Genomic DNA, 14,079 nt, shown 5'->3' with positions numbered 1-14,079 from the left:
TTTATTTATTTATTTTCAACTGGCATCTGCAAGAGCTGGAATGGGTGTTCTGTGTGGAATAATCACTGACCTCGGGGCGTTTGGAGGCCTGGGCACACAATGCACTCCATATTGGCAGAGGTGATACCTAGACAGCAAAGCCATGAAAAATTCCCCATCAGCCTTTGACCATCTCCCAGTTTATGCCCACTGCTACGTCTCCCAGGGGCTTTATTCCATTATTTCAAACCTCTGAAGAGTTTCAGACAGTCACATAAGTGGAGCTGACAGAGAAATATTTCCTCTTTCCCAGCATGTGTGTACCATTTCCTCACACGGCGGTTTGGGTCCAAGGTCCAGGTCAGGCCAAGATGAAGCTTGGGTGAGGGCCAGCTGAACTTTAAAGTGTTACAGCTTGGACATTTGCTGCCTCTGAGAGAGTAGTGAGGCACCCACACATTCACCCCAAATGGCTGAAAGTGCTGTGCTTCATCCTGAAATCCCTGCTCTGCCCTGGACACTGCATTTCTGCCACCAAGTCCAGCAACCCTAAATTTTCATCTTCATAATTGCAGTTTGGCTCTCGTTGCATCTATGGCGTTTGGCTATGGAGGTGAAGAGATCAAAAATAGTCTTTATTCACTAAAAAACTAGAAAACTTTTCCAAACCACTCTAAAAAGTTTCCTCTGGATTCATAGCACCTACACAAATCATCAGATCAAGTCATGGTGCAAAAATAGTTCTGCAGTATTGTGTGCTTCATCATGCCAGCATATATTCCTCCTGTGCACACACACGCACGTGCACACACTCACACACAGACATGCCACCACCCCTTCCCTCAAAAAATGTTAAATTTATACAGCGCTATCACCTAGGAGCATACTTTTTTCTAGCTTTTATTGCACAGCACAGCCATACGAATGCTGTGCCATCCCATCTGTTTTTGATGTCTTCAGTTACTGTATTTGCCACTGTTTGAAAATCACATCACTTTTTATTTGTAAATGTCTGATAAAGGTTTTCAGTTTAAAAGGGCTAACAGTACAGGGATTGTCCATACAAAGTTTAAAAATGCCACACACAAACCGACATGTAAGGCCATGTTTGATCTGTAATGCAAATAAAGTAAACAGAGATGGAGAGCTTTAAGCCTAAAATTCCTTTGATCTTTAAAGCCCCATGGCTTTAAAAGTACAACTGCCTTCTGTATCACAGCCTGGCATGTACATCTATATGCCTATACGTATACAAGTACCTATGCATAAAATAAAAAACTGTGTTCAAAATAGGATCAGTAGTTAATAGCAAGACTATGGTTTTCTGTAAATGCCCTGTGTTCATGAGCAAAGATGAATTCAAATCTTGTCCCACTGATGAAAAAAAAAAAAAATCAGACATGAACAGGACCTGGCAGAATTTATTTAGGCTAAGGAAGACTTTGCAATACATGCAAGGCACAATCAAGCCCTAAAAAGAAATGGCATGCAGTAGGCATGGGACAGAGTAACTCGTAAGAGCACTTATGGGTGTTCCTTAGAGGCGAAATAATTCCTTGAAACACAAAACCCACCCAGGCCCAGCAAGCCAGCGCAAGACCCAGACAATATATACAATACATGTGCAAATCGAGACCTCTATAGCATCTCACCCCAGAGCTGCCTTCTGAGTGCAGTGGCTTTGCTGCAGCTGTGTTCAGACCTTGCATTGTCCATGCTGGGGGCTTACTGATAGGTTCCCTCTCTGTTAACGTTGCTAGAGATTTGTGTTTAAAGGCTGGAGCTTTTACGGGCAGGAGGAAGCCTTTCACTTTTTCCACCTGAGCCATCTGGCAATATGTGAAGTGTTGATTTCATGATACAACACTACTGAGTGCCAGGAGTACAGGGGTAGAAGGCACCAGTGGAGAGCGTAATGCTCAGTGTGGAAGACTGTGCCATGTGGGAAATGCAGGATTGTTTCTTTTAGCCCACTCACTCTCTCTCTGAGGGTCAGTGATATAGCTGCCATTTGAAAAAAGGGTCATAAGACCATCTCTTAGGGTTTGCATTGAGCTGAACCATATAAAAACAATTATGCACCTCCTCCTTTGAAGCTGGTATCAGTACTGCTATCACAGCATGAACCACGTGTCCCCTGGTTGCAGCACAGATACAGATAGCTGAGAAAGGACCATGGGCTTCCAGGTGAATCCTGTCATCTGCCAGGCTCTGAACACTGCTGAGATGTGTGGTAGTTTGGTGCCTACCACAGTGCAAGAAGTAGCTTCCCATAGGCATGAGTTATGAGATGTAGCCCTTAATCTCTCATGGGAATAGCCACGTGTTGCCTTCTTAAAATAAGGTGACACAATTAGTGTATAGAGGCTTTTTGGCTTTTTCCATGAAGTTACTCCATAAAATATAGCCATTAAGAACACTGCCTACATCATGCCTTATATCCAAGCGGAGCCCTCAGTGCTCATATTTAAGCCTCCCTGAGGCTGCAGGGATGTATGCAGAGATACCCAGGATCTGAACTTAACTGTTAGAGGCTTCTAAAATTTGTGTTAACAAAGTTTAACTGAACCCTCCTGCTTCCACTATATATACACATATGTATATATATATATATAGATAGAAGTTGTGTAGTTATAATCTCTACAGAAAAACCATCTTGCTATCAGTGGGCAGGGACAGGGCCACTGACCTGGGTGGCTAAGGCAAAAAGGGGATTTTTTGGAGCAGCGTGTGTTGGTGAAGGAAAACGGGAGCGTTTGTGCTTTGCTGAATGAGGGCCCCATCTCACAGTGCTACGGCTGAGCAAACAGGGAGCTGTTTGGTTTGCTGATGATCCAAACAAACCGGCAGAAAAATCACTGCAGGTCAACCCAGAGCAAATAATTTTGGAAACATTCAGAGAAAAAGAAAAGCCTAAAGCACTGTTTTGTTTCAGGTTAAATGAAGTGTTTCACTTTAAACTGGAGCAGCTGGTTTGCTGAAGATTTCTCTTTTGCAGAACAGGCCTGAGAAGGAAGTAATTTCAAACTTAAAAATTGGCACGTTCCCCGTGAAACGACAATTGAACAGCAAACAGTTGCTGTGATACTGAACCTGCCTTGTCTAAGGAAAATCATGGCCACTACAGGGTTAGCTGCCTCTCTCCACTTGCAGCAGAAAGGTTTGCATCTTCCTTCTTGAGGGAAGCAGCTGCCCGCGCGCTCCCCTTGCTGCACCCAGCTCACCCTTGCTGGTTCCTCTAGCCTAACAGCAGCATTTACAAATGAAGGGTTTCACCCCCGTGGCATGTATTCCCTTCCCAGGGACCCTGAGGCTGAAGCTCATTTTACAGGCTCACAAATTACGATGTTTGATTTACAAAATTTTCTTTTGAAAAGAAAAACCCCTGCAGGTTTGTGGTTAAAAAAAAAAAAAAAAAACACAAATGTAACCTCTCCCCCTCCCCCCAACATGCCCTGCCCCAAAACCAAAAAAAAAAAAAATCATTTTTTTAAAAAAGCATTGTGAAACAGATTTCCCTGTGAGCAGAGATCTTTGCTACTGGAGATGACAAGGGGTCCATGGGAAGTGATATGGGCACTGCACACCCTCACAATTAGAATATAAAGATGGAAAATACAAATTTTTAATGGAAATGGTGGCACTGGCAGTACCTGAGGTGACACTAGGAGGGTACATGTAGCTGGTGTGAGTAAGCATACAGATAGATGACCTCCAAGTTAGGAGAAATATGGTTGGTTACATGCTACATTGAGTGTTTTCTGAGCATGGCATCTATAGAACCTGAAAAAAAAATCTTTATTTTCTTTGATCAAAAATATGTATAGAAATGCCTGTTTTGAGGAAAATATCATACATTTTTTTTTCTTGTTTAACAAAATAAATTAAATATACATGACTTTGTTTAAACTCTATATAGAATTACAAAGGTTTTATATTTGTAATTGGATTCATTTCCAGTCCATATAGGTATTTAATACGGTCCTTATTTACTCTCTTTTCTTTCTGTTTTTACTGTAGTTTGAACTGAAATGTAGGTGTATCATTTCCAGACTGTTATCTGTGGGGAGGGGGCAACCACACACAACCTAGGTGAATATTTCTCAAATGCAATTTTTCCTACAAGATTATTATTTCATTCTCTTTTTTTTTCTTTCTCCTTTTTCTAATGTTTATATGTATTTTGCATTGATGTAGAAAATCCAGTAGCTTGTCACTGTAAGCCATCAGAGAAGGACAGTGTGTTTTGCTTTCTTCGCCATCAGCAGTTCAATTATTATTATTATTAATTATTATTATTTCTTAAATATAAATATAAAGGTGTTCTGTACAATGTTCCTCTTTCTTTCCTTCCTTCCTTTCTTCCTTCCTTCCTTTTTCCTGGCAGTGGCACTGAGTCCTAGGACCGGGGCAGTGAGGTTTGCTCGGCAGAACCCTCCATGAGAAATGTGACTTGCAGAAATCAAACCAAGCAGCTCAGTTAGCATTGCAGACGAAACACTGCGCTTGAGAAACATTCAACATTTCACGTTGTGAACAGAAATTAGCTTTTCCAGACTCTCGTGTTATTTTTTTTCCCCTGGAAGAGGTGAATTGGTCATGTCTCCTCATGCTTTGGCACTAAACCTCAGGTACTTTAGCGCTTGAGTCACTCGGATGGAAAAGGCTTTCCCTTGTGCTCCTGAGTGGGACAGGTCTGGGGGCTTCCCACCAAAACAAGTGATGTGCAGCAGCCAGGGGAACGGGGCTGCCCACCTGGAAAAGCACCATGGTAGCCTTTTCTTGCTCCTTTTAGCTACACGAGGAAGGAGGTGGTGGTTCACATCCCTGCATCCTGTCTTACTTGCCGCCACCTTGAGTAAAAAATCCAGGAAGGCTCCACTGCTGGAGATGGCTGCCTAGCTGCTGAGATTTGGAGTTCCTTCATTATTCCTTGGCTACATCCTGATTGCAATAATAAAAAAAAAAATCTCTTTTCTCTCTCTGTCTTTCTCTATTATATATATATTTATATAGATAGATATAGATATATACACATATATATATACACACATACACACACGCATATACAATTATATATATATGTATATATATATTTAAAATTATATATATAATCTTTTCTGTCTGCTTTGCCTATTGCTGGCAGTGTGAGCTGACTCAGAGCAGTCTCTTCTGAGGTACCAGGGGGAAAAGCCCAAACGAGCTACTGTACACGGCCACCCTCTTAGCACTGGTACTGAATGTGCTGGTGCTGATGGACTTTGCCTTCCACGTGTGAGTGAGTGTGGGTGTGGATGTCCGTGTAAATCTTTGGGTACATTTTAGATGCCATGGCTGGGGCGAGTGCAGGCCCTTGGGACAGTAAATGCTGCTGCTGGGCGACGTATTCCTCGTAGTTTATGGAGGAGATGCAGTCTTTGTCAGGGACCTGGGAGACGCAGATCCTGTCCCGGGGCTGCGGCCGGTGCACGGGGGCAGCAGCTGGTGGGGAGCAGGGTTTCTTCTTGGTCTGGCAAAGCCACAGGAGGATTGTCCCGAAGATGAAGACAGCTCCGGCGGGGATGCCGATGATCACGGGCCAGGGAAGGCTGCTGGCCGAGGAGGGGGGCACAGGTGCACTTGGAGGCTTGGGATCTGGACATCGTGGCAGGGAAGAGACAGAAAGAGTTAATTAAATGCAGGCAAAACAAATTCGTAACAGATGTCACACTTGGGCTGGCTTTTGTACAGGCTGTCTGGCAACCCTGCCAGACCAAGTAACAAGGGAGAAATCAAGCCAGCACATGAAGTTTGGTAACTGTTTTGCTTTTCAGTGCTCCTGGAAGGACAAGCAACTCATTTTCTCTGGTTTAGGGGTCAGAAAGGGGGCCTTTGGGGGATTTTTCAACTTTCTTATCCAAGTTTTAATGGATGCACTAGAGCCAGCCCAAGAATTTCCTAACACCTTCACTCTGCGAGGGAGTGGGCTTCAGTGCCCAGCCTGGAGGACACAGCACAGCACATGTCAGCAATTCCTCCATGTCAGCAGCCCAGGAAGCACAACCAGGTTTCTCAGAGCCACAGCACATTGCCCACTCGTCTTTACCAGGCGTAGCTGTGTCTGAGTGGACTTTAGACACTCTCTAGTACCCTTGTCTAGTGCTACTGGAGCTACTCAGCATGCTCTGACAGGGTGAATGTGGTGATTTGGAGGAGCTGTATTGAGTTTTTGCTGTGGCTGGGAGAAAGGTTGAAAAACACAGGTGAGCTGGTGTCCTCTCCTTGGTGTCCAAGCAATGGGGAGCTGAAATTTCATATGATATTAAAGCACGTGTCCAACTCTCAATCCCAAATGGGCTCCACCTCCCCCAGTTTCTTTAGAGCTGCCCCTGGCTCTCCAAGAACAGAAAACTCATTTAACAGAGCAGATAAGATGCTTCAGAAAGTATCCTTCACACCTTCCTTCTCCCTGCTCACTGTGCTGTTGGCAGCCTGTACATCCCTCAGTAGCCACTCCTGTTCCTCAGCCTGATTTATAGGCTCCAAATAGTCCTAGGGTAGGATCCTAGCTATCAAAGTCCCTGTGTAGATAGCTACCAGCTGGTGTTTCCAAAAGGCCTGAAAAATACCTAGTTGCAGAGTTCAGCTTGCAGGATAGCACTCAGAAACACTGAGGCTATCCAAACAGCCCAGCACGTTGTTTTCAAGCATATATATCATTTAACTTTCAAGCCAGACTTCTTTAAGACCCTAATGTCTTTTTCTCTCTTTGACAAATAATCCTATGGGTAGTTTGAAATGTTAAATATATACGTTCTGGTCTCTGAAGTCAGGAGGATGTATACTGCTGACCTCCAGAGACAAACTTTCACCCATCAACACTGGAAATGACAAAACAGTTTAGGCTGGGAAGGGACTCTGGAGGTCATCTGGTTCAGCCCCTTGTTCAAAGGAAGACAGGATCAGGGAACTGCCCCATCAGCTGACCACAAAAACAACAGTCTTCATGCTGGTTGGCAAAAATCCTCTGCTGGGCTGACACAAAAGTGTTTTGATATTCATGCATGCTGTTTTTCTGAGCTGTCTGTGTCAAATCTGATCGATTTACAAGCAAAATGGTGTTTTTCTAACTCATGGCCTTGCAACCACATCTTTCCTTCAGAGGGCAAGCTGGGTTCTCCTTTTTCGTCACTGCCAATAACAACAGGCCTTCGGGCACTGGTTCTGGTACGAGGCCTCATTGTAGTCGTACTTAAATCAATGGAAAGTCTCCCACTGATTTCATGGGAGCTGGATCGGACTTTCATAGTTTGGAAACTCCCAGAGGCTTTGAGTTATATCCCACCCATGCAGCATTGTCCTTCAGTAAAAAAAAAAAAAAAGAAAAAAGAAAAAAGCTGAAGCTTTCTAGCTGGAGTTTAGTCCTAAATCTAAGTGATACAGAAGAAGAGGCTAAGGAGCAGTCAGACTTTCCTTTTACTTGGCAACCTGCTGCTGGTGTCTAAATTCATGTTGTTGACTCTTGACCGCGACCGAGACACGGAGTGTGCCAATCAGAGAGCAGAAGTAGCCATGCTGCCTTAGTTATAAGAGTCAACAGCATTTTCCCCACCACCTACACAGAAAGCCCGTTTCATCAGCTTAGGAGAGTTAATGGTGTCTCACCAATATCTTGACCAGAGACACCCCATTAGATCTGACAGCAAAAATGTTCTGATATTGGCTCCAGCTCCTGCACTGTCTTAGCTGTGCTGGCCTTGCATGGGTGACGAAAAGGGAGGAAAAAGCAGAAAGATGGATTTTTGTTATAAAGCTGGTGGTTCTAAAGCTAGAGTCACATGTCCAAATGAGGCAGAAGGAGATGCCCTTTTCAATGAAAAATATTTATCAGGGCAGAGTTGCACGCTCAGGAAGCAAAGGAGTAAATGATAAAGTGAGAATGGTGTGTCTGAAACACACACAATACAGCCTCATTTGGACACAGCCACCAGCTCTGGGGCCTGGGGGGGAGCAGGAAGCAGCTGTGAGTTTGGTACAATGGTCCTCAGGAGATCATTGGGTAAGAATTTAACTAATCGATCATTCTCTCTTTCACACTCATTCTTTTCCTTTCCTTGTGACCGGGACCCTTTTTATTCTTCTCTCACTTTATGGTCCCACATTATTGTTTTCTTTTACCAGTAAACCAGTACAAATAAGAGCTAGAGAAAGGAGAAATGTCAGGGAATGGGGCTGCAAACAGTGCTGCTATTCCATTCCCCTCTCACCTCCTGCACCCCGTCGATGAAGCCTGCAACTGCAGTATGATTTCCTGGCACCTGTTTCATGCAGGAGCACATCCTTCATTTTATTTTAATTTCATTTTATTTGCTGGAATCATTGTACCCAAGGGAGGGAGAAATGGGACCATCAGCAAGAGAGATTCAGCAGGGGCAGATTTAAATCAGTGCTAATTTAGTCCCTGATTTTAGCTAATTTAGTCCCCCAGTTTGCTAATTCTTTCTAAACCTGGACTAGCCTCCATCAGCACAGCATCACAGAAGCCCACGGAGCATAATGGGCACCAGCAGTTGGGAATAATGCCATAACACAGGCTATTGGTTCAGACTAGGGAAATAAAAGTATAACTCACCTGGCAGAACTGTGAGGAAAGCGCTGCGAAAACTGTAGCCCATGGTGTTTGCCCCTAAGCAAATGTACATCCCCGCGTCCTCCTCCTTGGCTCGAGTAATCATCAGTTTGTTCAGGTAGGAACCGTCGGGACGGGACCAGACCTCCCCGGTGGGCAGCACAACAAATTTCTGTCCCCCAACATCGATGGTGGAGTTGTACTTGCTCTCTGTGCCGTACTCCACCCTCTTCAGCCACTGGATGACGGGTTTGACATCGCTGCGGACTTTGCACTGGAAGGATGTGGTCCCGCCGTAGTCCACCGTGGTGTTGACGGGGTGCGTCCCTGTCAGGATGGGCTTGGACCTCGTCCTCTCTGCACAGAAAAACACAGGGAGATCCATGGGAAAAGGTGCTTGCCAGTCTGATTAACACAGGTCAGACTATGGAGACACCTGGACCTTCTGCTCCTTGGTAAGAGGTGCAGGTCCAACTCCAACCGCTGAATTTCCCCAGCCCCTTGTTGTACTCTGCAGCTATGAGATGACAAAAGGGGCCACCCATCCTTGTACTCCCATTAATCCATGTCTCAGGAACCACATCCCAGAATAATGATGCACCTTGATAGGGCATTAAAAAGGCTGCAGAGGTCTTTCTCGAGTCTTGACCAGAGAAAGATAAATTGCCTGAAACAAGCCAAAAAGGTCAAAACTGATTTCAGGATCAAATCTGAGTGATACTGCAAGTCTGAATGTGAGGTCAAGAGGTGCTGGGCACAGCCCGGAGCCCAGGAGGTTCCCTCTGAGCACCAGGCAGCCCTGCTGGGCTGGCCGGGGATGGAGCCTGGCAGGGGCTGCCCAGAGCCTGGGGGGCTCCTTTAGCATCTTCAGATGCTTCTGGAGATCTCCAGAAGCTGCCTGGACGTGGGGCTGGGCACCCTGCTCTGGGCCCTGCTGCAGCAGAGGGGTGGGACAGGATGACCTCCAGATTCCTGCCAACCTCAGCCATTCTGTGGTTCTGTGTCTTTTATCAGTGTATCTGGTAGGGTGTAATTTACAGGTGCATTCAACAGAACCTTGTGCATTCCATGTGTAAGGAAGAAATTCTTTATTCAGAGGGTGGTGAGGCACTGGAACAGGCTGCCCAGAGAAGCTGTGGATGCCCGAGAGGTGTCCAAGGCCAGGCTGGATGGGGCTTTGGGCAACCTGGTCTGGTGGGAGGTGTCCCTGCCCATGGCAGAGGGGTGGAATTAGATGGGCTTTACAGTCCCTTCCAATTCAAACCATTCTATGATTTCTCAGACACAACCTCAGTTTTTTAATTTAGATTATTTACAAGTATGTGGCTACCCCAGTTTGGGTAAGCCATGTTCCTTCTCCTTTTGGTCTTTCCAAATATCCCCTAAAGATGAAAAAAAATGGATGGGGAAAGGGCCCTTCCTTCACACACTGTCTAGTGACAGTGAGAGCTGTGGATATTGTCACGTCTGTGCTTTTGGAGTCTCTCAGGAGCTGTCTGTCACCTTTCCCACTAGGCCTGGCAGATGCCCATGGGGATCAAACTGTCCTGGAAGTCATCCGATGCCATGTCATCCTCACCTACCTGCTTTTATTACTCCTTTCTTCAGCCTAATGGTCCATGTACTCATTGTGGAGTAACTTATTTGTGGAGCAATAGGCCAGAGTCATTTCTTTTCTAGACAATAATAAAATCTTCCATTTCTCACACAAATTTTGCCTCAGGTCTCAGTTGATGAAGGAAACAAGATGGTAGGAAAGGAAATCAGATGCAAGGGTTCACAAGACCATGCTTTCCAGCATGACTGTAAGTCTTAGGTTGTGTCAACTCCACATAAATCCAAAAGAAAAATGTATCCCTCATCCTGAGGAATGTTAGGATTTGTTTTAGTGCTAGCATCAGAGAAATCAGTCAGTTTCCAGACAAGGAGGTACTGCAAACCTCTGTCCTAGGCACAGAGAGGAATTATGGTATCACGGTGGGTGGTAACTGCTGGCAATCATCAACCACTTTTGACGGCAAACGCTGTTGGACTGAGCATGTAACACAACAGCTCCCACCAGCACAGACAAGAGGAAGGAACAATGGGCCTTCTTTCAAAAACTCAGGGTACTGTCAACAGTGAGGGCTCTAAAGATGAGCTTGGGGGAAACAAAAAATACCACCATGGTCTCTATGGGCTGTGCCTAGGGACTACAAGCAGGAATCACAGCTGGGGAGACAGACTCTGATAAGTGGGACAGGCTTAGGAGTGGAGGCTTAAGGAGGAAAAAAAAAAAGGAAGTGGAGTAAAACCTGAAATGCTCCACAGAATGATGTTAAAAATAGAAAGATGTCTGAAAACTGCTTAATGCCCTTATCTGCCTGACTCTGGTTCCAGCTTTGGTTACTGTTTTCACTCCTAGCCAGCAAAAGCTAATGAAAACAAAGGTTACATACATCTTTAAGTTGATAAAAACCAAGATAAACAAGGACACAGAAAGGGGTTTGTTCCTGGTGCTGTCTGGTTTTGATGAAGTGAAAATGCCACAGCTGCCATTAGGATGGGGCTTGATTCATTTCCCTGTCTCTGCTCCTGGTTTTAGTGTAAACACATGTTTTTACTGTCTCCACACAGCTGCATCTTTATCAAATCCAGATGTCCAGCAGGTTTGTGCCTTCAGAGCCCAACAGAGCTCCCCACATGTGCTTTTAATTCCTGTTATTCTAGAGAAGGGACTTATCAGAGAGCAGATCTTTACCTTTAAGAATAGTCTTTCACCCTGGGATAAACTTTCTCATGCTAAAACTCATGCACAGACAGACAAACAACATGCTTTCCATGTGGCTGGAAATAGCCCTCCACGCTCCTGCTGGAGGATTAATGAGGGATATTTAATCTTCCCCCACTCAGCTCATCTTCTCCTTTTTCTTGAGCTGGCTGTTCCATAATCATTTCGATGGTAACTTATGATGATGTCACAGACAAAGCATGGTGATTTAAGAGTAAGAGTTCTTCTCTGGAAGACTTAGGTAGGCTTTGAGTATAATTATCTTCAGTAATAATTGGAGGAACAGGAAATTGGGGACCAAAAATCAGAATAGCTAGACAGTAAGAAGAGCAATTTACTCTACCTCACCACAAAGCAGGGTAATCCTCCAGAGCTTATCTTCTAAGGACTGAATCTAAAGATACATACAGGACTCTAGTGGGATTTTAAACTCTTTTTAATATCTCATTTGAACCCACCTGAACTATCAGATGTCTAAATGCTTTTAAAAACCTGGCCCTAAAGCCTTGTTTGGTTAATCGATCTAGTCATAAGATTTCTGCTAATTCTCTTCAGAGACTTTTCTAATGAAGTGGGCCTCTTATTACAGATATCTAGCCTAATTTTTCAGTTGATCAGTTTCACCCTACTACCCCTCTCAAAAAGTAGTCTGGGCCATCCTAAATGTTTCTACCTTTCTCTGTGGCCCTCTGTGAAGGGCCTTCTCAGTAAGTTCTCATTTTGTCCCTTATTCTAGAGCTTCAAAAAAGTTTTCACTGTTGATTTCTGCTGATACTTCTAATGCATCCCCATGTCTACATTCAGCTGTCAGCACTGCATCCTTGCAACCACACTCTTTATTCAGCCAGCCCCTTTCCAAAATCTCCCTCCCCACCTTTGCACCCCAGGCTGCACTTACGGATTACTTCAACTTTGTATGTTGCGTTGATTTCTCCAACTTTGTTAAACACTCGGCAGGTGTATTTCCCACTGTCCTCTGGCTTCAGGTTCTTCAGGTTCAGCGTCCACTTCTTCTTCTTGTTCTCCCCAATCTCCTGGGGCGTGAGGGGCTTATTGTCCTTCAGCCACGTGATGTCAGGCCGTGGGTTCCCGCTGGCCACGCACTTCAGGCGGATGGAGCTGCCGACAGGACGGGCGATCACTCTCCGTCTCATCTTGGCAGGCTGCGTGAACCTGGGCTGGGCTGCAAAAGGCAAGGACAATTGATTGTGGTGAGAAAAGGACATATAAAGGAGAATACTTCTATCAGGTGCTATGCCAAATTGCTTGAGAAGCACTTGGCAGCACCACACATGCCAGCATGTCACCATACCTCATATTCTATCTCAAACCAAGTTACGTAGCACCCTTCAGTCAGATGCAGTTGTATGTCTAGTGGACTGCAAGGAGCACCACGTTAGCCTTTTGCACAGTACAACCCTGGAATTCCTCCGTTTCCATAAGGCAACTGAGTGAGTCACATCTCACAAAATAATACCAAAATCACGCTAGTGCAGCTGAAGGCAAAACGCAGCCCCATAATCACATTGTAATTGTTACCATATTCCATGCCACAAATGCAAGCCCTTAGCCAAGACCAAAGGAAAAAACTCAGATTCCTGTTGGGCTGACCATTGTCTCAATCTTTTGCTTGTCACTTGAAGCTTCGTTTTCTGAAGATGTGTTTTGCTTCTTAGTTCTCACTGGCTTTAATGGAACTTCTACTCAACATGTAACAAAGTCTTAGAAGTGAGCCAGACTTTTACACTTTGATCTGAACTAAAATGTATGAGATTCACTCAACATTAATTTTTAAAGCATTCATGTTGAAAGGCACAAAGAAATAAGTAAACAAATGGAAAGATCCAATAAAACAAAACTTGAGTTTGTGATTAGAAGACACCCCCATGCCTGTCCATCCCCAAAACTGAGAAGCTGAAGCAATAGTTGCTGGTGGAGAAAACCACAGGTTAAGATAAAGTTACCTTCATTTAGTAAGGAAAACACCAATATTTCTAGCAGCAGTGGCAAGAACACTAGAAAATTGTGAGGTCCCCATTTGGCAATATCTAAAAAAACAAGTCAAAAGTTTTACTCCCAACTGCACCTAACTTTAATTCAGATTATGTAAAAATTCCAGGGAGAAAAGAGATGACATCTTTACACCCTGGTAGTGTTAGTAATATTGGAGAAGATCTTCCTATAAAGTTATGAGTTGGTCTAACTAATCAATAGAAAGAAAATATTCTTTACAAAAGGTTTTAAGACAGTTAAAACAATAGTATATGATTAGTTGCAAGGCAAAAGCTTCTCTAATAGTATCATGGAAAGAACAATTCAAAAGAATTTACAAATTTCCTAAAGTTACCTTAGTTATGCAATGTCAGTACAGGGGCACTTCTAACCACAGTCTCCTGCTGAGATTAACACCTCTTCTGAGTGCCACCTGGCACTCTCCCTCTGCTTCCAAAATACTCCTGCCTGATTCACCTCTCTTCTTTCTTATTTTGACAAAGCCAGTCTCTCCCAAGTCCATTTGGCAGCTCTATAACACGTTTCTCTCACTGTTTTTGTATCCTGCTTTTGCTTACTATAATCTTTCTTTTCAGCCCCAGAGGGTGGTGACCCTGCATTTTCCTACTCCCTGGTAAATCCTCCCAAATCCTTTGCTTGTGAAATTAAAAAATAGCTGACAACTGGCCTGCTCTGTGCCATATTGGTTTGGATTATGCCCATCAGCCAC

The 14,079-nt window shown here is 44.3% G+C and overlaps 1 protein-coding gene across 2 annotated transcripts in view; it reads right to left on the bottom strand.

The window, feature by feature from the left end:
- Positions 1-1,380: 1,380 nt before the first annotated feature.
- FGFRL1 (fibroblast growth factor receptor like 1) overlaps positions 1,381-14,079 on the bottom strand; it is a 168,242-nt gene continuing 155,543 nt past the window's right edge. For both annotated transcript variants that reach the window (XM_068679639.1, XM_068679638.1), the window contains exons 5-7: positions 12,256-12,540; positions 8,591-8,944; positions 1,381-5,613 (exon numbers count right to left, since the gene is read on the bottom strand). In XM_068679639.1, coding sequence (XP_068535740.1) covers positions 5,204-5,613; positions 8,591-8,944; positions 12,256-12,540 — 1,049 coding nt within the window. In that variant the 3' untranslated portion in view covers positions 1,381-5,203. The remainder of the gene's footprint in view (positions 5,614-8,590; positions 8,945-12,255; positions 12,541-14,079) is intronic.

The sequence above is a fragment of the Anas acuta genome, chromosome 4, assembly GCF_963932015.1.
Source record: "Anas acuta chromosome 4, bAnaAcu1.1, whole genome shotgun sequence".
Taxonomy (NCBI): Eukaryota; Metazoa; Chordata; class Aves; order Anseriformes; family Anatidae; genus Anas; species Anas acuta.
The sequence above is the reverse complement of the archived record's forward strand: the minus strand, read 5'-3'. Positions and strand labels throughout refer to the sequence as shown.